This window comes from Mixophyes fleayi, chromosome 4 (assembly GCF_038048845.1).
Source record: "Mixophyes fleayi isolate aMixFle1 chromosome 4, aMixFle1.hap1, whole genome shotgun sequence".
Classification (NCBI taxonomy): Eukaryota; Metazoa; Chordata; class Amphibia; order Anura; family Limnodynastidae; genus Mixophyes; species Mixophyes fleayi.
The window spans coordinates 330,485,360-330,512,773 of record NC_134405.1 but is presented as its reverse complement, the minus strand read 5'-3'; the positions used below and the strand labels follow the sequence as shown (position 1 = coordinate 330,512,773).

General features: G+C 42.8%; 1 protein-coding gene across 1 annotated transcript in view; it reads right to left on the bottom strand.

Annotated features, from left to right (window-relative positions):
* The window catches only part of DENND2A (DENN domain containing 2A), an 82,826-nt gene that overhangs the window by 35,736 nt on the left and 19,676 nt on the right, over positions 1-27,414 (bottom strand). Inside the window, exons 2-4 of the mRNA XM_075210375.1 lie at positions 9,156-9,254; positions 3,355-4,470; positions 658-782 (exon numbers count right to left, since the gene is read on the bottom strand). Coding sequence (XP_075066476.1) covers positions 658-782; positions 3,355-4,470; positions 9,156-9,223 — 1,309 coding nt within the window. The 5' untranslated portion in view covers positions 9,224-9,254. The remainder of the gene's footprint in view (positions 1-657; positions 783-3,354; positions 4,471-9,155; positions 9,255-27,414) is intronic.

Here is a 27,414-nt window from a genome sequence, read left to right as displayed (position 1 = left end):
TTCAGTCTCCTGGACAAAACCATGTTACAATGCAAGGGGTGCAAATTAGTATTCTGTTTTGCACATAAGTTAAATACTGACTGTTTTTTCATGTAGCACACAAATATCAACTTTAAATTTCAGTGTACAAAAAAACTATCAAGTATTTGTGTGCTACATGAAAAAACAGTCAGTATTTAACTTATGTGCAAAACAGAATACTAATTTGCACCCCATGCATTGTAACATGGTTTTGTTCAGGAGACTGAAATAAGAAGTTTCTCAAGTTAAGATCCTTAATGAATCAGGCCCCTGGCTCCTCTCTAGTGGCCAGAATCAAGGGCCCTCACAGAATTTTGGCATTGGTCCCATAAATGTCCTGCCCTGGCTGCCAGTGTGGTAATATGAAAATCCAAGGTCAGCTTGATAGTATATACCGGTATAGGTTTTAAGTTTACATTACACAGAGAACACAGCAATTTTTCGATCTGAACCGACACCCACGGGAATGCGACTTGTAAATTCTACTAGTGTTATCTCTGAAGCACTAACACGCTCACGTCACCAGTCCGTAGTGACCTGACAGAACGCACTGCGTAAATATATATAACAATATACAAATATAAAATAAATATATATTCTATTTATTCTGTAACTTTAAAATCGCTGGCTCCTTACCTAAGATGTCTTCGTAGACGTTTTCCTCGGATAAAGTGCGTGTAAGGGCCAACTTGGTCTGTGCGTACCAGTCTACTCGGCCGTTCTCCGACGACTGTAGTAAATCTTCAAATTCGTAGGACTTCCTGATATTCAGACAGGAATATTGTTACAAAAATGTTCCAGGCTCATCACACAAAAAGAAGCTGACACCTGTCACTTGCAACTGACAACGAAAATGTATCTTGTATGTGTTGTACAAGAGAAAACTGTTTGCACAGGAAGAGATAATGATGACACGTGGTCATCGGATGACAGTGCAAAACAAATTTAATGACCTATTAACCGCATGGAAGAAATAGTTCGTTATGCATCCGAAAATAGATATTTCTTCAGAAAACAGATCTATCCCTTGACACTATGTATATTGTAATTTTAAGCATTTCAAATGGCTTAATAGGAAACGGCCATAAAATGTAACTTAAATATGTGATATTGATTCTTTCAATAAATAATATTTCTAACAATCTTTAGATAATATTATGATGGAAATATCATACCCTCTGTATTTCTCAAACTTTGTGCATTTTATTTTATTTTATTTTACAAGTAAAACGGCCTCTGTTAAACAATTGGTTAGATTCACTCTATTGTAGGGTGTATCTAACGGGTATCTGGAGTTAAAAAAAATCTATGTGTCTTAATGGGGGTGGCCATAATATGGGGACATGTCTATGTGCCGCCGGTGAGCTTGGTTTGCACAGCCTGAGTAAAGTCTGGGAGTGAGACATTGTTATATATACAATGATAGATGTTTTCAAGGCTTCAGAATTTGAAAATATCTTTTAACCGTGCCTATGATATATTTACGTCCGTCTTAAGTTATATAGAATGGAATGAATGCCTCTTCTTCCCTAGCCTTGACTAACCGTAGGATGGTGAGAATAGCTCCTACCACCAGATATAGTGGCAGGTTGTACATGTCTAGTAACTGAAACTGGCGGCAGAGCTGTGGCAAGTTGTTGGCGTAGAGATGGAGTGATTAGTTATGGGGTTTACATACCCTTATACCTCCCAATATTTGGAAATCTGGACAGGGAGCGTGGTCAAACTGTGATGGGGCGTGCCTATCGCTTTTGAAGTGATAGGCTGCCACGTACTCTCCTCATATCCCCTCCAAACACCTCCATTGCCGTGCGACCCATTCACCAATGCTCTGCCATGCTCCGCTCGGCCGTGCTGAGCAGTAGTGAATGAGAAATACCTGCAAAATGGTCCACCCGCGGGACAAAGCTGTCCCGATCTGGTTGGCGGTTCAGAGCATCAAATCGTGACTGTCCTGCCTAAATCAGGACAGTTGGAAGTTTTGTACAGTTCCCTTTCTGAACTGCAAAAAGAAAACATATCCATATAGTACTGCAAGAATCTACGGCTGCATGCACCCTGTTTATAGGTTGATTTACACAGTGATGTCACAGCAGCTCACGACTGCCTTCTCCGCTTATTCACCTGTATAACACCCCAATTAGTACACTGCCGTAAAGAACTGGGAGGAGTTTCATCTGTCTGTAGTCAAGTGGGGAGGTAACTTTTTATTTTTTTAGCAGAGCTGCAGTGGAATATCAGCGTAAAACTGAGCAATTTAAATGTTGGGGTTTAGCTCTAACGTAATATTCCATTAAGTCTCAAAAACTTCTCAGGTTGCACAATCTCAAGGGTCTTTATGGATATTTTGGCGTTAGCCCAGAAAATGACTCTTATCACTGAGCTGGAATAAAACATCAAATTACATAGCTGTGTTACAAATATTAAAATATAGTTCCACTCATTTCTTAAAAATTGGCAAATGTAAACCCAACCCAAATGATATTTTTCGGATTTTCTCCCTGTGTGGCGGCAGGAACAATATAATAGGGATGTAAGTGAATGGAATGTGATAGTGTTACAATGGGAGTGGAAGAAGTAGCGGTATGGGCATACCACCTTGTACACCCCCACTTTCACACCACTGTATATATGGGAATATTTCTTCACACATAAATACAAAACAAGGTTATGCATTAAATAAAAGCTAATAAAGCAAAAGTAAGTCCACTGCCTCCCATTCTTATCACATTTTTTACCAAATTGTACCACGTGGGGCCCTATCCTGACAAGTTATAATATGATCCAGTTGGATTATACAGTATAGAACATTGGGTCCTACTTGGAATTGAAGGAGAACACAGATTGGTAGTAAAGTTGTCGTTTGGGTCAGTGTTGAAACTGCTCACAGAGCTCCCTGATGAATGCTACTATAGCTGCAATTTACATAAGAGCGTAGCTTTTCAAATTCTTACATTAAAAGCCATTACACTCGTGTACCCTTGAGGTGGAGGCAGGTGCTTGACAAACTCCATTCAATTCAATTATTGGAGTCCAGCTGAATACATAAAAAAAAGATCATCACAATTGGTGGACAAGAGTTCATTAATTTAACTGAATGGAGTCCTGGTCCATGCATTGTAAAAGCACATCCCCGCGCCTGTGCATTTAAAAAGTGGGCAGACACGGACACCACTGGCTGAAAATAATTACAAAAGGTGCGGACACTAAAGTGTAAAGCCCAAAGCATTGTACAATTGCCACATTTATACTTCTGAAATCAAATTACTTTTCATTTCCTTTCAATTTCAGCATCACATCACATCGGTAAATAAAAGAGTATAATAAGTGTACCTATGGTCTCCATTATTTCTGTGTTTGCTATTCCATAGTCTTCTGCTCACAGCCGACGGTGGTGGAGATGTGGGGAGAGGAGGTGGAGGTATACAAGGAAGTGGAGGTAAGTCTCTATTAAATTTCCGTAGACCTGTTCTGTCTGGACCCACCTCCCCTTCATGCCGGAAAGTCCTTCTAGGTTTGGGTAAGGGGTTTATAGGTAGCTTCTTCTCGGGTGCGCCAGGTTCTGTATATACATTCTCTGCATTGCTTGTCCTTCTAGATCTTCTCCCCTCTCCCACCCTCCCAAAAATCGGTTCCGAGTTCTCTGAATCTGACCCCCATTTCAACTTTGACCCCACTCTGTTCTCCTGGATCTCTGAATCCAACAAACACTGCGGTGAGTAATAGGTCCCTGGTAACTGTGGTAGCCCGTCTGCCGGACCGTCCTTCAGAGAACGTTCAAACCTTTTCACCTGACTCAACACCGTTGCTTGGTCCTTCTTCGTGCTTATAACCTGCTCCTGAAGTCTTTCTACACTTGGATTAATCTCTTTGTCTGCTTTTTTCTCAACCGTTATACAGTCTTTCCGTTCAAGTTCCTTGTTGTCCATCTCCCAACTGAACATCCTTTTAATGCTACCTTTTTGATGGATTCTTCCATCGTCAACATTCGTATCTCCGAAAGCAGTACCAAAGGAATCTTGCCTCTTCACCTGTACGGACTCCTTCCTGTTGAGTATTGGGGATTGCGTCTCTCGTTTACCTTCCCACACAGAGATCTTATCTTTGATGCTTGACGTCTTTTTCAGTGTGATCTTTTGGGGTAATGGAGAGGACTTGGCGTTCTCCAACTGTTTCTTAAGGATAAGTCCTGGATCCTTGACATTAATCTCCATCACGGGGTCATTGATGATCATTTTGTTGCTGAGCATGTTCTGCCGAAAACCTTTTGTATCTTTAGCTTTTGGCTGGATTTCCAGGCTTTTCCGAGGACTTTTTTCCGGGTCAAGTTCTTGATGATATTTTATGGGGAAAAATTTATTTAGGGCTCGATTTTTTATACTTAGGAGAAGTTGAGGAAGTTCAAGTTTTTTCCAAGTGCCAGAGTTTCCTTTACCTGCAGGGGACACCCTGGGGTGAAGAGACACAAAGAATATTGCAGTATTAGGTCAAATAAATTCAGATGTATAGAATATAAATAACTGTATACTACAACAATACACACAGAAGTGTAGCAACAATTTTCAAATTTGTGTCTAGGGTCCAACCTTTATTTAAAACTCCTGAGCTCTAATTTGTTGTAGATAATGCTTCTACCTTCAGTTCTCTACGCGTATAGAAACTTTTTTTTATAAAGTATAGAATCTTATTTTTATAAAGTATAGAATCTTTTCAAGTTAATAGAAAAAAAACTTTAATAAATTGTTGATGTGCAGTTACGAAGACATAAGAGAAAAGTGCTCAGGCAATAAAACAAGAGACAACCTGACAACCCCCCCCCCCATTAAAAAAACCTCCATCAACAAAAATTACACACAAGACACTTTGCCGTTTTCACAGGATTTAAGGCTTTTCCCTAGTCAGCAAATGTCTCGGCCAATGAGAGCTATCGTTGGCAGTATCCGTCAACAAGGGCTTCCTACCAAGGAGTCTGTACAAATACCACCACTGCCCACTGATTTCGTCCTATTTTTTTATTATTTGTTTAATGTACTTTTTAATTTATATATATATTTTTTATCATTATTATTATTATTATTATTATTATTAGTTTTAATCTGGAACTGGAAGCACATTTACCAAAAGTAGGATTTCTTCTATAGCACGGCTGCCCTACCGGAAGCCATAAGATAAAACACACATCCTGCATCAAAATAGGAAGCTATCTGGGACATTTTTGTTCACCAACTCGAATAATGGGGGAAAAAATGGACATTGTAAACAATTTCTATTTTAAGTAAAACATATTTTCAGTAGATGACACCAAGGCTACACAAATGGGACAACATGTATATCCCAACCAGAAGAATGTGCTACATATGAACTTGTTGCATATCCTGCAGCATTATATTCATACTCCGACATGCTTAGTTTTGTAGCTGACAAAAATAGGTATAATTGTTGTCTGTGGAGCAGGATACATGATTTACATTTTTGTTCTTCGACAGGAATGAAAACCTATTTGTATCTGTCATAAAATATCCCTGTGGCATGATCCTAAGTCAAGAACATAGCGACTGGTGACAATACAACAGAAAATAGCTGACATGCAGGAAAAAGGATATATTTAGGGCTTTACGGCACAAATTAAAAAATTGCAGCATCTAATTCCCACTGCTTCTAATTCTAATTAAGCTTCAATTTTTCTACAGCAGTGCTCAATGTTGCAATAGTATATAGAACAATTATTTTTTGCTCGATCAGTTTAGTGTGTGTTAGCAATTATACTGTATAGTAATCTTTATTAATATTTTTGAAAGGTAGCAAATGAGATAATGCCTTAGGCAATTAAAATGTAGCTAGAACCAGTCAGCAGACAGAAGTATATAGGGAATGATACAATTGTACTACATTGCACAGGGGGTTGTTGTTGCGTCACAATTTTCCCAGACAGGCAGCAGCTGCTCTTCAAAGGAGTAACGTCCTGTCTGGTAAGTAACTGCTAAGTGACACAAATACTGCACTGGTGAGTAGAGATGTACACAGTCATTGCAGCAGTGCGCAGGGCAGCCCAAGGACTCTATGTCCCCACATGTGTGGTTGCCAATGGGGTCACTGGCTATGGGATTAGTGCAAGAACCAATAAACCTTACATTACATAGTTTTACCCCCCCTCTACACTAACATGTCACAAAAACCTCACTAAACCACATGTTACATTAAGTTCCTCATTGTCTACTCTAAAACAGACTAAATTGGTAATTGTTCCACTGAGGTTTGGTTCAGCCTACCTCTGGATCAACACAATTAAAATGTATAAAGTTGAAATTGATGGACCTGTGTCTTTTCAGCCATACTATGTAACACAACTATATCCCCCATACTAACTACACTAATAATATTACAAAACTAAGCTCCACACATTGACCCCCACTTGTGTCCTACAACAGCAACAATTATACACTTACACACTTCACTAAACCCACATATTACACAATATCCATACAGTGCATTTGTGAAAAGCAAGTCTACAAGACTGTCACTCACAATCTGCTTGCTCAGGTAGAGAAACACTTTCCTCTTAACTTCGAAACCTACTGTAATGTGGCAAACGCATAATAAAGTTAAATATAGACACTTCAATTGTTTCGGGTACATTATTCAGCCTTTGGCATATAATAATGTGACTTTACTTGGTCTTCCTCCTTTAACCACTCGAATTGCTGGGAGCTATTCTTAACATTGTATGTGGCTGTTAATAGACTCACATAACAGGGTTAATGAACTCTGCAAACATCCATTTTTATCACTTCCTGCAGTTAAGACAAGGAGAGGAACCGCAGTTTAAAGAGAAAAGAAGGAAATCTCACGCAGGCTCCTCGGTAGTAGTTCCATTTTTTTAGTGTGTGAGTCAGCAATCAGTCAGACCAAGTGAAGCCACAGTAAACGCTCACATCTCCTGGCTCCAAATTCTGGAAGCACAATGGAAAAAAAAAGTGAAAACCCCCGACTTGGCGAGGTGGAGTAAACCACAAGCCGCAACAGCGGTGGAAGACAGAGGAAAAGCAGAATGATGATGGGCACAAATACATGGCTCGTAATCCCTGTTCCACAAGCTCAGTCTGCCCGGGACAGTTCATGACTCGGTCTGAGTCAATTCTGGGAGACGAGTGTGTCCCATAGTCCTGGCCTCTTGTGTTAGCTTCTGTTTTATGAACCAGACTTATAAAAAAGTACCCAGAAGAACATACTTCCCCCCATATGACCTGCAGCAACTTTAATTCATTTTTATGCTCACTTTTATTTTATATTACTTTATTTGTAATCAAAGTGGGCCGTGCAGGATATGTCACTAGGTCTTCCCTATTACCAGCTCTGATATTTTTGGTGTAGACTTGACAAGCTGCTTTTTACTGCTTAGGTTGGTCTACGTGACATTACCATGAAATGTGACAAGTTTGCCGATTAACAATGCAGAAGTGCCTGGTGTTCATTATCGGCTGCGTATATTGTATCCACACCAACACTGAATTCTCCATTTTCTGCAGAATCCATTTAAAGATTGCCAGCCATATTTTATTAATTTCCTCAAACTGATAGTAAAGACTTGCAAATGGTAGCAATTAGTTTTTCTAGTTAAAAAATATATAAAATCGTAGTCTACTGTCTGTACGAACTCACTCGATACAGGTCAGGCACATTCTCCTGCAGACTGGAGATCCCTCTGTAGCAATTACCTAGCATGCAGTGATCACTAAGAATGAAGGTTAGAAATATAATAATGTAGCTATGATGTCACTGACGGATTACGTTCCCGTGAATTTTTGCTCAACCCAAAAATGATCTGCCTCCATTGCGTGACAAGTGCAGCTTAATGCAAAATCATGACTAAGTCCCCCCCTTCCCAAAACATAAGTTAGCATAGGTGATGATTTTTATTTCAATACCAACAAAATATTAATGACTCTATTCTGTGAAGCTGTGAATAACTTAAGTGTAAATGAGGTGCATTTCCTGTTTAAAATGCATTTGCAGCCTGGTGGTTTCCCAGTCGTAACACCTGAGGTTAACCTCACCCTGCCGCAATATGTTAAAGACTAGATTAAACCTGTCATTACACATGTTAATATTAAATTAATTAGAGACTACCAAACTTTTAACATATATCTCATCCAATTAATTTATATTTTAATATAATGATAGGCATATTGGCCATTGAAATGTAGATATAACAGGGACAACGCATTTCGCTGCAAAAGGAAAGCTATCAGCCCTTCATCTCTCTCTGTGAAGCTTTCTCTACCAACTCTGCCTGACTAGGGGGTAGATTTACTAAAACTTCTGAAAAAGAAAAGTAGAGGGGTTGCCCATATCAACCAATCAGATTTTAGCTATCATTTATCTAGTACATTCTAGAAAATGATAGCTTGAATCTGATTGGTTCTTATGGGCAACACCTCCACATTTCCGTTTTAGCAGTTTTAGTAAATCTAACACTAGAAGTCGAGAGAAATTATCCCACAAATGTAAAAAAAATGCCCACTGAAATCCCTATTTTAGTAGCAGATGAAAGGGATAAAGCCATCTTCAATTTATTATAAATTCATTTTAATATGCTCGATAATTATGGGCAGTGCTCAAGTTGTCCCGATTACCTCTAGGGCAATATTTGGAGGAATGCAAGAACACAAAAATATTTATTTTGAACCATCACTTCCAGATCACTTGGCTGTGTTCTTTTACAAAAGCGTTTGCGTTGCTATGCAGCAGGTTGCATAGCAACCATCCCTGTTTCACTTGCATTTGAAAGAATCCTGCAACGTCAACCGATCGTGTTCCGCTAACACACCCGAATAGAACTTTACTAACATTCCGCCAAGCACTTGGAAGAAAGTAAAGGCTCTATTAAAAGCCGCCTGGGAGCACAGGGCATTGAAGAGTACTGTGCTGACTGAGTAAGCAGTTACTTCAAGACATGACAATATAAGTATTATTTGCAGTGCAGAAACCCATTGAAATAACGCGCTGAAAACAATTTCTCACCAGAATTTTGTTACAGTATATTTGTACCAAATACCGCTTTGCCAAACACAGCTGTGAACTCAAATCCCTCCCCCCACTTGCACCCCATATCTGCAATAATTAGCAGTCCTTACCTGCTGCTAGGCTGGTGCGAGGCGTGGTACTGATTCCTGGTCACCTCAGCAGCCCGTCTCACGGTCATTGTGTCAGCATGGGACTTCACATCCGCTCCCCTACAACATAATAAAAGCCATAGGTTAGTCTTATTGCCTACACTAAGGTTAATATGTGAACCATAGGTGTTATCAGAACTGAGTCTAGTAAAAGGGGTGGATCAATTGAAAATGGACAAGTTTAAACAAGCTGTGAAATGTGATATTAATCACAATGATATATGATGTAAAACACTGTCATTTTATGAGGTTGAAAAAAGACACCAGTCCATCAAGTTCAACCTATAGCTCAGACTCAGATGAAATGTATATAGCTCAGACACAGATGAAATGTATATAGCTCAGTCACAGAAGAAATGTATATAGCTCAGATTCCAATGATATGTATATAGCTCAGATTCAGATGAAATGTACATAGCTCAGACACAGATGCACTGTAAATAGCTCATACACAGATGAAATGTATTTAGCTCATACACAGATGAAATGTATATAGCTCAGACTCAGATGAAATGTATATAGCTCAGACACAGATGAAATATATATAGCTCATACACAGATGATATGTATATAGCTCATACACAGATGAAATGTCTATAGCTAACATACATAACATAGTTGATGAGGTTGAAAAAAGACACCAGTCCATCAAGTTCAACCTATAGCTCATACACAGATGAATTGTATATAGCTTAGACTCAGATGAAATGTATATAGATCATACACAGATGAAATGTATATAGTTCATCCACAGATGAAATGTATATAGCTCAGACACAGATGAAATGTATATAGTTCAGCCACAGATGAAATGTATATAGCTAACATACATAACATAGTTGATGAGGTTGAAAAAAGACACCAGTCCATCAAGTTCAACCTATAGCTCAGACACAGATGAAATGTATATAGTTCATCCACAGATGAAATGTATATAGCTCAGACACAGATGAAATGTATATAGTTCATCCACAGATGAAATGTATATAGCTCAGACACAGATGAAATGTATATAGCTCAGACACAGATGCAATGTATATAGCTCAGACACAGATGAAATGTATATAGCTCATACACAGATGAAATGTATATAGCTCATACACAGATGCAATGTATATAGCTCAGACACAGATGAAATGTATATAGCTCATACACAGATGAAATGTATATAGCTCATACACAGATGAAATGTATATAGCTCAGACACAGATGAAATGTATATAGCTCAGACACAGATGAAATGTATATAGCTCAGACACAGATGATATGTATATAGCTCAGACACAGATGAAATGTATATAGCTCAGACACAGATGAAATGTATATAGCTCAGACACAGATGAAATGTATATAGCTCAGACACAGATGAAATGTATATAGCTCAGACACAGATGCAATGTATATAGCTCAGACACAGATGAAATGTATATAGCTCATGCACAGATGAAATGTATATAGCTCATACACAGATGAAATGTCTATAGCTCATACACAGATGAAATGTATATAGTTCAGCCACAGATGAAATGTATATAGCTAACATACATAACATAGTTGATGAGGTTGAAAAAAGACACCAGTCCATCAAGTTCAACCTATAGCTCAGACACAGATGAAATGTATATAGCTCAGACACAGATGCAATGTATATAGTTCATCCACAGATGAATTGTATATAGATCAGACACAGGTGGTCTTACCCCTGTACCACCAATGGGATACTATGACACATGAATATTAAACTGGGTTTTTGCAAACAACATTGTTGGTAGCGTGACCCTATGACCTGAGATGAAAAGCAATGAACAATATTACTAACCATTAATAAAAGACAAAAACTGCTCCAGTTACAGGCTAGAAACCTCTGTAACCTCAGCTTCCAGCTGAGCCCAGGTCTCTGCCAAATGCATCTTTCTGTTCCGATGACTGTTCCGCCCAATTAAATGTTGCAGGCAGTAGCTGTAGCCAACCCTGGCTCTGGGCTCTACGGCTTTCTCACTGCACCACTAAAACCTGGATTCTGCCACTTCACTGCGTCCTTACAAAGTCTGCCCGTTACATAACCGCCAGAACCAAAGCTTCACCTTCCTTCAGACTTTCTGGATTAATACTTAAATTCTACAGTATTCCCAATGAGGAGAACACAGCAGAACGAAAACTGCAGGAGGAAAAGTGGCAAGGAACCGGGGGTGGTAAAATGTGAGGACAAGTCAGCAACTGTTCACATAATAAATGAGATGTTTACATGTAAAGGTAATAAAATAGAATGTTACAGCTATATATATGAAATGTGATTGGACCTCTCTTTACTAAAATGTGATAGGACCCCTGTGCTCCACTCCTTAAGTAGACATCTACAGCACTGCTCCTACGTACTCCGATGGAATATACACAGATGCATGTAAATGTTAAGCGGCCCATGCACTGCGGCACGCTTTTGGTCTATAAATGTTCTGGTCAGAGGAGTAACAGTTTTGGGGAGGGGGTGGATGATGGTCCATCTGCCCGGGAGGCCCCAGCTCCCCTCTTTGGGGCATCAGGGCACGTACAATGAAGTCCTGTTTGGGCCTTCAGTTCCGGAAGCTGTGGGTGATCCACCAGTGTAAACTATCGGTATCTAGAAGTAAACTGTTGTGCCAGAGAGAAAAAGATCTTGAATATGCTCTGGAATGTGTCCTAAGAGCTGACCTTGGTCCCCTGTTTTGGGCATTTTTGTTATAAGGTGCCAAATTGTCAATACTTCACGAACCCCTCAAATAACCCAATATAAGTATATAACAGTGAATGACGCACATTGGGCACGAGGCACATTGGGCATGAAGCACACTGGGCATAAGGCCCACTGGGCATGAGGCACATTGGCCATGAGGCACACTAGGGCATGGGGCACACTGGGCATGAGGCACATTGGCCATGAGGCACACTGGGCATGAGGCACACTTGGGCGTGGGGTACATTGGGGAATGGGGCACACTGGGGGCATGAGGCACACTGGGCATAAAGCACCCAGGGGCATGAGGCACACTGTGGCATGGGGCACACTGGGACATGAAACACATTGGGGCATGGGGCACACTGGGACATGAAACACACTGGGGCATGGGGCACACTGGGGCATGAGGCACACTGGGCATTAGCCCCACACTGGGGCATGAGGCACACTGGGACATCAGGCACACTGGGGCATGAAACACACTAGGGCATGGGGCACACTGGGGCATGAGGCACACTGGGCATTAGCCACACTGGGGCATGAGGCACACTGGGACATGAGGCACACTGGGGCATGGGGCACACTGGGCATTAGCCACACTGGGGCATGAGGCACACTGGGACATCAGGCACACTGGGGCATGGGGCACACTGGGCATGAAGCACACTGGGCATGAGGCACACTGGGGCATGGGGCACACTGGGCATGAGGCACACTGGGGCATGAGGCACACTGGGGCATGAGGCACACTGGGCATGAGGCACACTGGGGGCATGAGGCACACTGGGGCATGAGGCACACTGGGCATGAGGCACACTGGGGCATTAGGCACACTGGGCTTGAGGCACACTGGGCATGAGGCACATTGGCCATGAGGCACACTGGGGCATGAGGCACACTGGGGGCATGAGGCACACTGGGCATGAGGCACACTGGGGCATTAGACACACTGGGCTTGAGGCACACTGGGCATGAGGCACATTGGCCATGAGGCACACTGGGGCATGAGGCACACTTGGGCGTGGGGTACACTGGGGCATGGGGTACACTGGGGCATGAGGCACAATGGACCCGATTCATGTCTGAAACACAGCGTGGAAATAAGTTGCATGTATAAATAGACCACAGAACTTGTGCGTAGTTCTGAACATATTCACATCCTAGCGTATCTCAAGATACATTACGATTTAAATCTGAGTCACTGTGCACTCTGCCTAAACAGTACAGACTTCAGTTTACGGACATGCGAAAGTAAAATAAAAGTTCACATCAGAACGCATAAAATTTTTACTTGAAACATTTTTTAAGTGACTACTGCTAACAGTATAATCATTGATATAAATATATATATATATATTTTTTTTTTTTAATATTACATAAAGAAGATTTCAATGCGTACAGTACATACAATGCATTTTTATTGTCTTAGTTGCATATAGTTGTTCTGTGATAGCTCCTGACAGGCATATGTGTACTTTTTCATTTAAAGATGTTGCGTCAGTCATCACTATCAGTCGGCACTTACACCTGACCTACTGCAAAAGATACGAATGAAAACAAGCACACTTACGTACACCCAGAACTTGAGTCATCCACGTCTGCATGGTAACTGCATTACTGTACATGGTCTACATTGGTCAGCCCCTTCCCTCCCCTGCCTCTCAAGTCGTAGACAGACATACGTGTTACATGTGTTCGGACAAGAATTGCATGCAATTGCGTTCAGTGGCGTAAGGTCCGATTCTGGGCGGAAACACGCAAGATACGCTACTCAAGCAGACATACGTCTGAACATGGATGAGGCCCACGGTGTGTAAGTGACGGGTACTCTTGGCCGTTAGGGGTTTGGGAAAGTATCCGCCTCAGAAGCTTCGTTATAAAGCCCTGCGCTATTCAGCTTTTACTGTATACATATGTTTTACAGGCCAATGCCCCTGAACTGCAGCTTACAAACAAGCTGTTCCTAGTTCACTCAAATCAGGGTAACGCAACATTTCAACTGAATACTCCGCTGGATTTCCCAAGAGAAATGAGCCGGTCTTGTTCCATGACGACAATCAGTCTGCCCGTTAACCCTCACGCCGCCAGACCTCATGTTATGTAACAGTGCGTTCATGGAAGCTGGTGGGGTCGGCACAGAGGTTAGTAGAAGGTCACAGGGTAATGAACCACTAGACCACAACAGGGGGGACCCCTCTTTCTTGTGGTGCAGTAAAAGAGCCTCACCATCTGGTGTCACTAAATAACAATGAAGAGTGGGCGAAACAGCAAAGACACTACTAACCTGAACTGCAAATAGACTGGATGAAGTGTTTCACAACAGCTTTTTTCCTATATTTACAGTATTAAAATCTCCAAGGAAGAGGTGCATTTATGAGACCAGCTTATGACCTAATCATGGTTCCGTTCTTCTCCCCCAGGCAGCTTCCAGCCTTCTTTCCCCCAACTGTCTCCCTCTCCATGCACTCTACTGTCTCGTCTGTTCCCCAATGCACTCTCCTTCCCCATTCACATCCTAGAACCCTTGTGCCAGTGCCCAACTGCGTGAAATGCTGTAAACTGCAATAATGATTGGCAAACACACGACCAATTAGCGGCGGAAGATTCACCTGTAGTTGGGAAGCTCATCTCACAGTCCACCTATCTCAAGCCCACAGGCCCCGATTGAGAACCGCTGCTCGAGAATACCAGGTGATCATGTATAGCAGAGATAGGCCCCCATTTGTATGCCCCCGCTCTGACTTATTCTGTTTTATGCCATAAAGTCATGATAGGAACAGCCTGCGCCTGCATCACGTTACTTTAACTGCACAACACATTAGGTCCTGCAGAGGAGGGGTGCAGTGCAGTCTGTATAACGTGGTCTTTCTCCTTCCTCTGCGGGCTCTTGACTGAGTGACAAGGTAAGTGGGGGTCTGAAGGTTAGTGGAGGAGTGTTAGAGCAAGTGGTGCTGCTCATCATCCCGCAGGAGGCTGCACATCATCCACAGGAGGCTGCTCATCATCCCAGAGGAGGCTGCTCATCATCCCGGAGGAGACTGCTCATCATCCCGCAGGAGGTTGCTCATCATACCGGAGGAGGCTGCTCATCATCCCACTGGAGACTGCACATCATTCCACAGGAGACTGCTCATCATCCCGCAGGAGGCTGCTCATCATCCCGCAGGAGACTGCTCATCATCCCGGAGGAGGCTGCTCATCATCTCGCAGGAGGCTGCTCATCATCCCACAGGAGGCTGCACATCATCCCGCAGGAGGCTGCACATCATCCCGGAGGAGCCTGTTCATCATCCCGGAGGAAGCTGCACATCATCCCGGAGGAGACTGCTCATCATCCCGGAGGAGGCTGCACATCATCCCGCAGGAGGTTGCTCATCATCCCGGAGGAGGCTGCTCATCATCCCACTGGAGACTGCACATCATTTCACAGGAGACTGCTCATCATCCCGCAGGAGGCTGCTCATCATCCCGCAGGAGGTTGCTCATCATCCCGGAGGAGGCTGCTCATCATCCCGCAGGAGGCTGCACATCATCCCGCAGGAGGCTGCACATCATCCCGGAGGAGGCTGCTCATCATCCCGCAGGAGGTTGCTCATCATACCGGAGGAGGCTGCTCATCATCCCACTGGAGACTGCACATCATTCCACAGGAGACTGCTCATCATCCCGCAGGAGGCTGCTCATCATCCCGCAGGAGACTGCTCATCATCCCGGAGGAGGCTGCTCATCATCCCGCAGGAGGTTGCTCATCATCCCGGAGGAGGCTGCTCATCATCCCGCAGGAGGTTGCTCATCATACCGGAGGAGGCTGCTCATCATCCCACTGGAGACTGCACATCATTCCACAGGAGACTGCTCATCATCCCGCAGGAGGTTGCTCATCATCCCGCAGGAGACTGCTCATCATCCCGGAGGAGGCTGCTCATCATCTCGCAGGAGGCTGCTCATCATCCCACAGGAGGCTGCACATCATCCCGCAGGAGGCTGCACATCATCCCGGAGGAGACTGCTCATCATCCCGGAGGAAGCTGCACATCATCCCGGAGGAGACTGCTCATCATCCCGGAGGAGGCTGCACATCATCCCGCAGGAGGTTGCTCATCATCCCGGAGGAGGCTGCTCATCATCCCACTGGAGACTGCACATCATTCCACAGGAGACTGCTCATCATCCCGCAGGAGGCTGCTCATCATCCCGCAGGAGGTTGCTCATCATCCCGGAGGAGGCTGCTCATCATCCCGCAGGAGGCTGCACATCATCCCGCAGGAGGCTGCTCATCATCCCACTGGAGACTGCACATCATTCCACAGGAGACTGCTCATCATCCCGCAGGAGGCTGCTCATCATCCCGCAGGAGGCTGCACATCATCCCGCAGGAGACTGCTCATCATCCCGGAGGAAGCTGCACATCATCCCGGAGGAGGCTGCTCATCATCCCGGAGGAGGCTGCACATCATCCCACAGGAGGCTGCTCATCATCCCGGAGGAGGCTGCTCATCATCCCGCAGGAGGCTGCTCATCATCCCGCAGGAGGCTGCACATAATCCCGCAGGAGGCTGCTCATCATCCCGGAGGAGGCTGCACATCATCCCGCTGGAGACTGCTCATCATCCCGGAGGAGGCTGCACATCATCCCGCAGGAGGCTGCTCATCATCCCGGAGGAGGCTGCTCATCATCCCGCAGGAGGCTGCACATCATCCCGCAGGAGGCTGCTCATCATCCCGGAGGAGGCTGCACATCATCCCGCAGGAGACTGCTCATCATCCCGGAGGAGGCTGCACATCATCCCGCAGGAGGCTGCTCATCATCCCGGAGGAGGCTGCACATCATCCCGCAGGAGGCTGCACATCATCCCGCAGGAGGCTGCTCATCATCCCACTGGAGACTGCCCATCATCCCGGAGGAGGCTGCTCATCATCCCGCAGGAGGCTACTCATCATCTCACAGGAGGCTGCTCATCATCCCGGAGGAGGCTGCACATCATCCCGCAGGAGGCTGCACATCATCCCGCAGGAGGCTGCTCATCATCCCGCAGGAGGCTGCAGCTCATCATCCCGCAGGAGGCTGCACATCATCCCGCAGGAGGCTGCTCATCATCCCGCAGGAGGCTGCACATCATCCCGCAGGAGGCTGCACATCATCCCGCAGGAGGCTGCTCATCATCCCACTGGAGACTGCCCATCATAACACTGGAGGCTGCCCATCATCCTGCAGGAGGGAAGTGGTGCTGTGCAGGTTACTGTACATGAAGTATCAGAGAAGTGGTGCTGTGCAGGTTACTGTACATGAAGTATAACAGAAGTGGTGATGTGCAGGTTACTGTACATGAAGTATAAGAGAAGTGGTGCTGTGCAGGTTACTGTACATGAAGTATAAGAGAAGTGGTGCTGTGCAGGTTACTGTACAAAAAGTATCAGAGAAGTGGTGCTGTGCAGGTTACTGTACATGAAGTATCAGAGAAGTGGTGCTGTGTAGGTTACTGTACATGAAGTATCAGAGAAGTGGTGCTGTGCAGGTTACTGTACATGAGGTATAAGAGAAGTGGTGCTGTGCAGGTTACTGTACATGAAGTATCAGAGAAGTGGTGCTGAGCAGGTTACTGTACATGAAGTATAAGATAAGTGGTGCTGTGCAGGTTACTGTACATGAAGTTTTAGATAAGTGGTGCTGTGCAGGTTACTGTACATGAAGTATAAGAGAAGTGGTGCTGTGCAGGTTACTGTACATGAAGTATCAGATAAGTGGTACCATGCAGGTTACTGTACATGAAGTATAAGAGAAGTGGTGCTGTGCAGGTTACTGTACATGAAGTATAAGAGAAGTGGTGCTGTGCAGGCTACTGTACAAAAAGTATCAGAGAAGTGGTGCTGTGCAGGTTACTGTACATGAAGTATAAGAGAAGTGGTGCTGAGCAGGTTACTGTACATGAAGTATAAGAGAAGTGGTGCTGAGCAGGTTACTGTACAAGAAGTATCAGAGAAGTGGTGCTGTGCAGGTTACTGTACATGAAGTATCAGAGAAGTGGTGCTGTGCAGGTTACTGTACATGAAGTATCAGAGAAGTGGTGCTGTGCAGATTACTGTACATGAAGTATCAGAGAAGTGGTGCTGTGCAGGTTACTGTACATGAAGTATCAGAGAAGTGGTGCTGTGCAGATTACTGTACATGAAGTATCAGAGAAGTGGTGCTGTGCAGGTACCTGTAATGAGGCAATTGGAGATAGTAATTTCAAGGGTCAGTAGAAAATATAAGCAATGAATTTAAAAAGGCCAATTTTCATGTTGCAAGTATCTGGAATATTGTTAGACTTCCCTGACTCCCGAGAACGTAGGATCACCTCCTGTACTACAAGAAAATGGCTGCGTACATGGGAACAGAGCAGGACACACCCACTTCTGCGACGTGCTGAGCGTGTTACCTGCACAATCTCCCCGTCAAGTCATTCAAACATAATACAATAATCTCAATATCTCAATGGAGCCAAAGTTGAGCTAAAAAGGTTTTAACACAAGAAACAAAAAAAAGTTTTTGTTAATCTAACTTTTGTCACATCTAGTTTTGGGGGTGGAGATATTTTAATATTCAGAGATGGCTAACATATCAGACATAATGATATAATCACGTCCTTTATCTTGCAGTAAATAATGTATCACTGACATATCTGGGCATCACCGGAGTGAGGGACAGGGTGTCGCAAGATAATTGTCCAGCCGTGTTGTCTATTTTGCTACCTCTGCTCTCTGGGTCGATGGAGCTCATCTCTTAGCTGGAGACCGCTCAAAGATGTAAGCGCCATTGTTGGTCTTTGAAGTGGTGACAAGAGATAGACAGACTTTGGACAGGACAGATAGAATGGGGGGGGGGGGGGTCCCAACAGGGGGCTCTGGTCTGGCAATGGGAAGTTGCTGGTTTTCTGGGACCTTGTACGGAATATCAATGGGACGGATGAAAGGAAATGTTGGGTACGGTTGCCCAGAAACAAGTGCAACCAGCTGTGCGGGCAGAGAAGAGAGATATCTCTCTCTCGGCACCGGCACTTATTAACCGTTTCACCACCAAATAAAACTGTGGGGGGAATCTTAATACGTGGCTCTGTACCGTCCACATAGAAATCACTGTACAACGATTTGTATCTTTGGGAGAAAGGAGAGGAATAGAACCAGATATAGGAACCCTGCCGATCTGATAGAGGGAAGGGGGCTCTGTATAAACTTATCCTCCTTAGTAGCTGCAACATTGTTGCAACAAGGGAAAAACTAACTAACCCTGGCTCCCTGCCAAGTTCTATTGTAGTGAATAGAGAAGGGAGGGGGGAGGGGGGGGGGATGTGTGAGCTCAGACCTCTATCTTTTCAAACTCAACCGAAACATGTCAGCTGAAATCTCCAGCTCACAAGTAGATTACAAACAACTTTAAAGTATTCTTCATTTTCTTATGGAAAAAAAAATAATAGTTAATAATACTATTTTGCTAATCACAGTATAATACTTTTATTTTGAGTGAAATGGATTTTACATAATGGGCCTCATATAGACGCGTTTCGCGCCGTGAAAATATGCACAAAATATCTGCCGCAATAATCGTGGCTTGCATGTGTCTGTTACATCCAACACAGAGGTGTTTCTACGTCAGGAGTACACATGCGGATGCTTACGCTCAACGTTACTGCACAGATGCAGCGTGACTGGTAGTTATAGATATAAAAATCACATTTACCGTATAAAATGTAGTTAAGTTATTAGACCAACCTTTGTCACTTTATAAATCCAGTTGGAATCTTCTTTTATTTAGTGGTTGCTAAATAACAACTAACAAAGACAATTAAATGGGAAACAAAGACATAAAATGAACATAAAACTGTTTGTACATTGCCCCCTGAATGGTGCCGTCTTAAGTATGTGTCTAATTGCTTTTAATGGTAAATACAGAACTGACTTTAATTGTTCTTTTTATATTAATGTGTTTTTAATTTTTTTTATTTTGATATTTATGGAATTTGCAATTATGTTGCATACATAGTCCAATCTTACAAGTGACTGATAAGAGTTAAAGCACATTTGCCACATTTTAAAGTAGTCATTTTAATCTATAAGTCTTGTTCCATAACGTCACCGTTTCCTGTCCATTCTATATTAATTTTCATTAAAAAAAAAATTCAAATTGGATGTGTACGTTCCCCTCGACACGCAAGCGGAAACAGAACTATGTTTTGAGGGCAAAACCTGATCTTTGAAGGAAGATCTCTGGAGAGGGAAGGGGTCAGCGCGGGACAGGATAAAATATGTGTTTAACCATTCGTCTGCTGTGACAAGTCCTAGGGCTAGATTTACTAAGCGGCGGGTTTGAAAAAGTGGGGATGTTGCTATAGCAACCAATCAGATTCTAGCTTTCATTTATTTAGTGCTTTCTTCAAAATGACAGCTATAATCTGATTGGTTGCTATAGGCAACATCCCCACTTTTTCAAACCCGCAGCTTAGTAAATCTAGACCCTTGTCTTCGTTCTTCTCCCTGATTTTTTTCTCTCACAAATAATCTCCTTTTTTGGGGGGAAAAAATATTTCCATTTTATTTGTGGAAATGCTCAAATATGCACTATTGGTTCTATGCTGTGTATTATTATATGAACGTTATTACCGTATATACGGATATTATTATCTGTTACTGACTGTTGTTCACAGTTTTAAAAGATTTATTCTAGGACGGTGACTATTTTTTTTAAACTTGATCAAATGCACATTTAGAGCACGATTCTTGTTCGGGCGGCCGTCCGTTAGCGTAGCGTATGTTCCTGTGATTCTGCACTGCGCACGCCCACAAACGGACATTAGGCCAATGAGCGCCATTGCGGGTAATTCATATCCGCGCATCTGACACTTACGACCCGTTACGACTCTAGAGGCGGAACAGGGGGAGGAGCCGACTAACATAACCCATGTGCGGTAAAGGCGGATAGACACTGATGCGGCCAATTCAAATCCTGTGTTTATTGTAAATCCCCTTGTATTCAGCCCACTACAGGGCAGGTATAAATTAGAGATGCTCACTGACTCCCGTGAAGTGGTTTTGGTTTTGGATCTGGATTAGCTTTGTGTTTTGGTTTTGGCAAAACCGCCCTCGTGTGTTTTGTTTTTGTATTTTTAAGAAAAAATCCTAAGATATGCTAAAATCACATAATTTTTGCTTTTTTTTTTTATCCTACATTATTATTAACCTCAATAGCACTAATTTCAAGTCATTTGCAGTCCATTTTGACCACCTCACAGGTCACAATATTATTTTCATACACTTTCGGACAAATACTGCAGGGACCTGGCTGGATGGTAAGCGACAGAGCAATGACACAAACACACGGCAGTTCCTAGCACATCTAGGACACATTGGTACACAGCAGTGGCAGAAAAGTTAAATGAGGTCCGCCCCCCCCTCCCACCCACCGTTACGTTGAATCTTAAATGGAATCCAAATCTCACGAGATCAGAAATCTGATGATGTAACAATGACGTTTTGCCTCGTTTTCAATCCCGAGGGCGTGCGACAGTACCGAGCCGGCTCGGGGGCCGACTCGGATTCCCTAAGTTCGGGTGTGTTCGGTTCTCGAGGAACCGAGCCTGAGCATCTCTAGTGTAAATGCTGGATAATAGTGGTGAATGACACGGCACTGTCTTTAATTTCAAAATACCACGTATGTGTCTCTGTAGCTATCACAGGACTGTATGCATTGAAGATTTATTATCAAAATGCATTGTATGCACTGTACGCATTGAATATATATTTTTATTAATGTAAAATAATTTATGAAATGAAAGATATAATTTTGTTTTATATCTAAAATCTTTTTTTAATATCTATTATATTGTTAGTAGTTGTTGTTTTATTATATGATAAGTTTTGTGTGTATACTTCAGTATGTTATGTGTTACATACGACAAGTACCGCATACTTGCCAACTCTCCCGGAAAGTCCGGGAGACTCCCGAAATTCAGGTCAGTCTCCCGGGCTCCCGGGGGAGCTGGCATTTCTCCCGGATCCAAGATTTCACAGAGAATCGCGTCATACAGTATGGGTTCGCGGGGGGCTGGGCCAAAATGGCGCGATTGGCCTCGCCCCGCCCCCTCCCGCCACGCCCCCAACTCCCGGAAGCAAGTTTCCGGGAGTTGGCAAGTATAAAGTACCGGTTATACAGAGCGTATTTCCACCCTTATCCCATTGCAGCGTATCTTGAGATACACTTTGATTTGAATACAGGGGGAACTTAGCAAAAGCTGCACGTTCCTTTCAAACACGTAAAATACAGGCAAGTTGCGCTTGGACTTGAATCACATCCAATGTCTCTTGTTCCGTTTTCTACCTATGGACAAACGCACAGTAACACTTCTCTTATTGTATATGGGGGATGGAATTCTCAGTATATTGTCCTGCAATGAATTCATTCTTATCAGCAATACTTCAGTTTGTACTTTATCCCAAACCAGCAGGAACGCGCTATAGGCAGACTGAGAAGTAGACTGTTTGATGGATACATGTGGTAGAACAGATCACATTAAAACTGTCAGATATACATTTTTTTTTTATAGATTCTCCTCTGGAAATAATCTGAAATTCCATGTGTTCTGAGGATTTCCTCCTTCTACATACATCAGCATTTTTATGTCTGGTTAAATTGAGCTTTCACTGCTGAATACTGTATATTGTATTACTAGAAACTAGTTATTAAAGAGAAAATATCTTATTTAAAGGAACTCAGATCTGATGTGGAAAAAAAAAGTTTTTCCACTGTATATTTCTACAAGTGTTCAGTAATACTTACAGACATAAGCGAATCTGTTCAGAAAGCCTTTAAGTTGTCAATAAATAAATACCCTTAAAAAACCTATGCTTAACAATTATCTCTAATTGTTGTTTAGATACACTCTAGAGCAGTGTGTATCTTACTGCTACCTCTTACTACAGAGTATCCATCTTCAGTGACTAGGATAGATAGATAGATAGATAGATAGATAGATAGATAGATAGATAGATAGCATACCTGACATTTCTATCTCTGTTGACAACATGACCATAAATCCCACCCCACAAGCTCGCTGCCTAGGTGTAATCCTTGATTCACACCTATCCTTTGTTCCCCACATTGACTCTATATCTAAATCATGTTACATACATCTAAAGAACATTTCCAGAATACGCACATATCTCACACAAGACACTGCTAAAACCTTAACTCATGCACTCATCATCTCCCACATTGACTATTGCAATTCCCTCCTTACTGGTCTTCCCAAAAACAGACTCAAACCCCTACAATCTATTTTGCATGCTTCGGCAAGACTGATTTTCCTTGCAAATAGCTATTCCTCTGTTGAATCACTCTGTCAGTCTCTACACTGGCTGCCTGTCTTCTACCGAATCCAATATAAAATACTTTTACTAACCTACAAGGCCATCAACAAAGCTGCACCAACATACATCTCCTCTCTTGTCTCAAAATATCTCCCAACTCGGCAACTCCGTTCTGCAAAAGATCTGCGTCTCTCATCCACCCTCATTACATCCTCCCATTCCCGGTTACAGGACTTTTTTCGTGCTGCACCCACTCTATGGAACTCTCTCCCTCGCACAATAAGACTCTCCTCTGGTCTACAAACTTTCAAGCGTTCTCTGAAAACCTACCTATTCAGACAAGCTTATAATATTCCTCAACCACCCTCTTAACCTCACTACCTTTAGCCTGTTACACAATTTCACAGAAGACAACTACCCCCGGACCAACATTGTTGTGTGACAGGATCATTTAGCTTATGAGTCACCTTACCTTTGCAGTCTGGCTGGGCCATGATGCAAAATGTATACTTAACCTCATGTGTCAATCTCCCATTGTCCCATAGATTGTAAGCTTGCGAGCAGGGCCTTCTCACCTCTTTGTCTGTTTTACCCAGTTTGTTTATTAGTTTTACGTTTGTCCCCAATTGTAAAGCGCTATGGAATATGTTGGCGCTATATAAATAAATGATGATGATGATGATGATGATAGATAGATAGATAGATAGATAGATAGATAGATAGATATTAGATAGATAGATAGATAGATAGATAGATAGATATTAGATAGATAGATAGATAGATAGATATTAGATAGATAGATAGATAGATAGATAGATATTAGATAGATAGATAGATATTAGATAGATAGATAGATAGATAGATAGATAGATAGATAGATATTAGATAGATAGATATTAGATAGATAGATATAAGATAGATAGATATTAGATAGATAGATATTAGATAGATAGATAGATAGATATTAGATAGATAGATAGATAGATATTAGATAGATAGATAGATAGATAGATAGATAGATAGATAGATAGATATTAGATAGATAGATAGAAAGACAGACAGATATTAGATAGATAGATAGATAGATAGATAGATATTAGATAGATATTAGATAGATAGATATTAGATAGATAGATAGACAGATAGATATTAGATAGATAGATAGATAGACAGACAGATATTAGATAGATAGATAGACAAAACCAAACGTAACAATTCCAACAGAGAAGGACGGAGGTTTCGAGAGCTCAGACTTTTATCTTTTCAACCTGAATCGATACATGTCAGCAAAATATCCAGCCCACAAGTTAACAGAAACAACATTACCGGCTTTGGAATATATTAATAATGTACTGGAATGTTAAATATACTTTGCGTTGTATACATACATGAAGACCCCACGCTGTTTTAGCTGAACCCTTCCCTAGTGACCTCTAATTGTGACTGTCACAGTATTCAAGTCAAGTTGGATTTTCTCACAGCTAAGCACAGGAAGTGACATCTCTAATAACAGGAAGTGACAGACACATTGTAACGAGCAATCATTCACAAAAAAACAACACAGAAGTTTCCAATAAAACCTACAAATGGTAAATATTTCCTATACAGATATTAACCAGTGCAGTGCCTGACTGTACTCCATCCAGTAAGAGATATACTGGGGTATTTTAACAGTAGCCCAGATTATTTAAGCATTGAAAAGAAGACACGTGTATCCTATGTAACATAATAATAAAGCATTAGATTTGAAATAAATATGTGACCTAAATACTGTTTATTAAAGAAATAACTACGCGGGTTTACAATTAACAATCAAAACAGCATATAATATACTTGCCAACTCTCCCTGAATGTCAGGGAGACTCCCTGAAATAGGGGTGATCTCCCTCCCTCCCTGAAGAGTCTGGCATTCTCCCTGATGCTGAGCCAGTACAAGACGTGGTCGGCTTCGCCATCTGTGGCATGATGACACAGTTCAGAAATTGTGTCCTATGTCCATGTACTGATGCCTATGGAGGGGGCCATTTTCATGGAGACCAAGATTTAATCAAAGACTGACAGGTAAGACAACATGACTTCAGTAATGGAGACAGAAATGTAAAAGACACTTCAGTCTCTAGAGATTCATTAGCTGCTTTTCTTTAATGGATAGTTGCTTACTCACCCGGAATGACCGGGAGACTCCCGCATTTCTAGGAGACCTCCCAGGCTCCCGGGAGAGCAGGGCAACCTCCCGGTTCTCGCCACCGCAATAGATAAGTGGTGGGGGCGGGGCTTAATGTGTGATCTTAGCCTCGCCCCCTGCTGTAATTGGCCAAAATTGTGACAATCGTTTAGGGGGCGGGACCAAAATGATGCAATTCGTCAAGCCCCACCCCCGCACGCCCACCTCCCCCGGGATCTCCCTGAAGCCAACGAGGAAAAGTTGGCAAGTATGGGATATAATTGGCAACTTCACAGCAGGATGTCTCTTTAGAAAGGTAGAGATTGTAGCTGTCAGTAAGTATATATGTTACTGAATTCTTGCTTTCAAAGCCAGATGGAGTTTTGGCTTAGATAGAAAGCGAATAGTTGAAGAAGCTTCGATATTAAAGATAGGCACACACTAATATAATTATTGTGCAGATTACACAATACACAACCATTTGTTCAGATACTGCAAGAGTGTGTACACTCCCACGATCAAGTTTTATCGTACCAAAGCCCATCGCATCTGTTGATTTGGTTTTCTAAACTTCCTAAGAAATCACGGTCAACAATGCAACGATTTCGGGTAAATGTGGCAGTGTGTACGCACTCACGACCAGCGGTGTAGGCAGATATCTTTAGTGTGTACAGAGTCACAATCTTATCAGCAGATGGTTATGAGGGATGAAGATCACAGATCTGACGGTAAATTGTGTGTGTGTGCGCAATTATCTGCATGGTCGTCGGGACTTTAAATCGTTGGTGAAATCGTTACAGAAATCTGAAGTGAGATCAAATACATGTGTACCCAGCTTAAGCCAGAACGCACTAGGTGTTCCCTTGAGCCCTTTATAGTAACTTGCATTCGGCTCACAGTCTGCCATGTCTGACCCCATGCGGACAAGAGCGGTGTCAGACATGGGGAATTTAACCCACCTTAGTTATTCAAGCAGTTAGGGCCATGGTGTATGTGTTGGGGCAACTGATTGGATTGCCCAGGGCTCCTGTCCAATCAGCAGCTGAATATAGTACAGAGGATATTGATAGGAAGTGTACCCTTATTGCTTAGTGCAGAGCCTTTGTAAATCCCCCAGACTGACGGTACTCCCATTGGCGGGAGTGCTATCATTTAACTCGCAGAAAGTACAGACTCACACATTGACTTTGCCTATGCAAAATAGAACTTAAGCTGCGTCAAGGTTGTTGATTTGTCCAGCATCAACGGGGTTAACAAGCTGCATACATAAATGATCCCCCAGGATCAGTTTATCCTGTACCTTAGAAGTTATAGAGACCCCGATTAGGAAATCTCCTCAGCAGTTGTGTCCGGCTCTGCGTTCAGGGTCCTCCATCTCCAATACACCCCCTCCTCTTACTGTATGACCGCGAGCCTCACTGCCTGGACAAGAGCCAGACTGTGTCTACGGACACCAGCAGCTCCCAGAGAGAGAGCTCTTCACAGATCCCCCCAATCATATAAACAATGTCCATCTTCCAAGAAGCCGTGAGAATACAGGCGTCTGCAGCTGCCCTTTGCCTCTTCGCATCCAGTCGGCCGCTAGTTACTTAGTCCTCTTCCACATACCTGTCACTCTCACACAGCTGACGCCACGTTAGCACAATATTAATATAAAAAGCCGAACATGGCACCAATGAGAACCAACCACACACGTGACATTGTGAGCTAATTACTGGACTGATCTCTGTGGATTACATCACATTTATATATATATATATGGTGCTCTAACTATAGGCCGGTGACCTGTACTGAAGGCTGCAGAAATAATGTCACGGTAACGTTGATTGATTTAGTATTGTTGCATGTAAAGGTCCATTGTGTGTCTGGTGACAGCTCTCTCTCTCAGAGGAAAAAAATTATTGGTGAAATAAATTATTTTTTTCAGTCCGGAATTGTTTAAACTGAATCTGGCCAATGCGCTAATAAAACAAGACATATACCACTGCCCAGTGTTAGTCAGG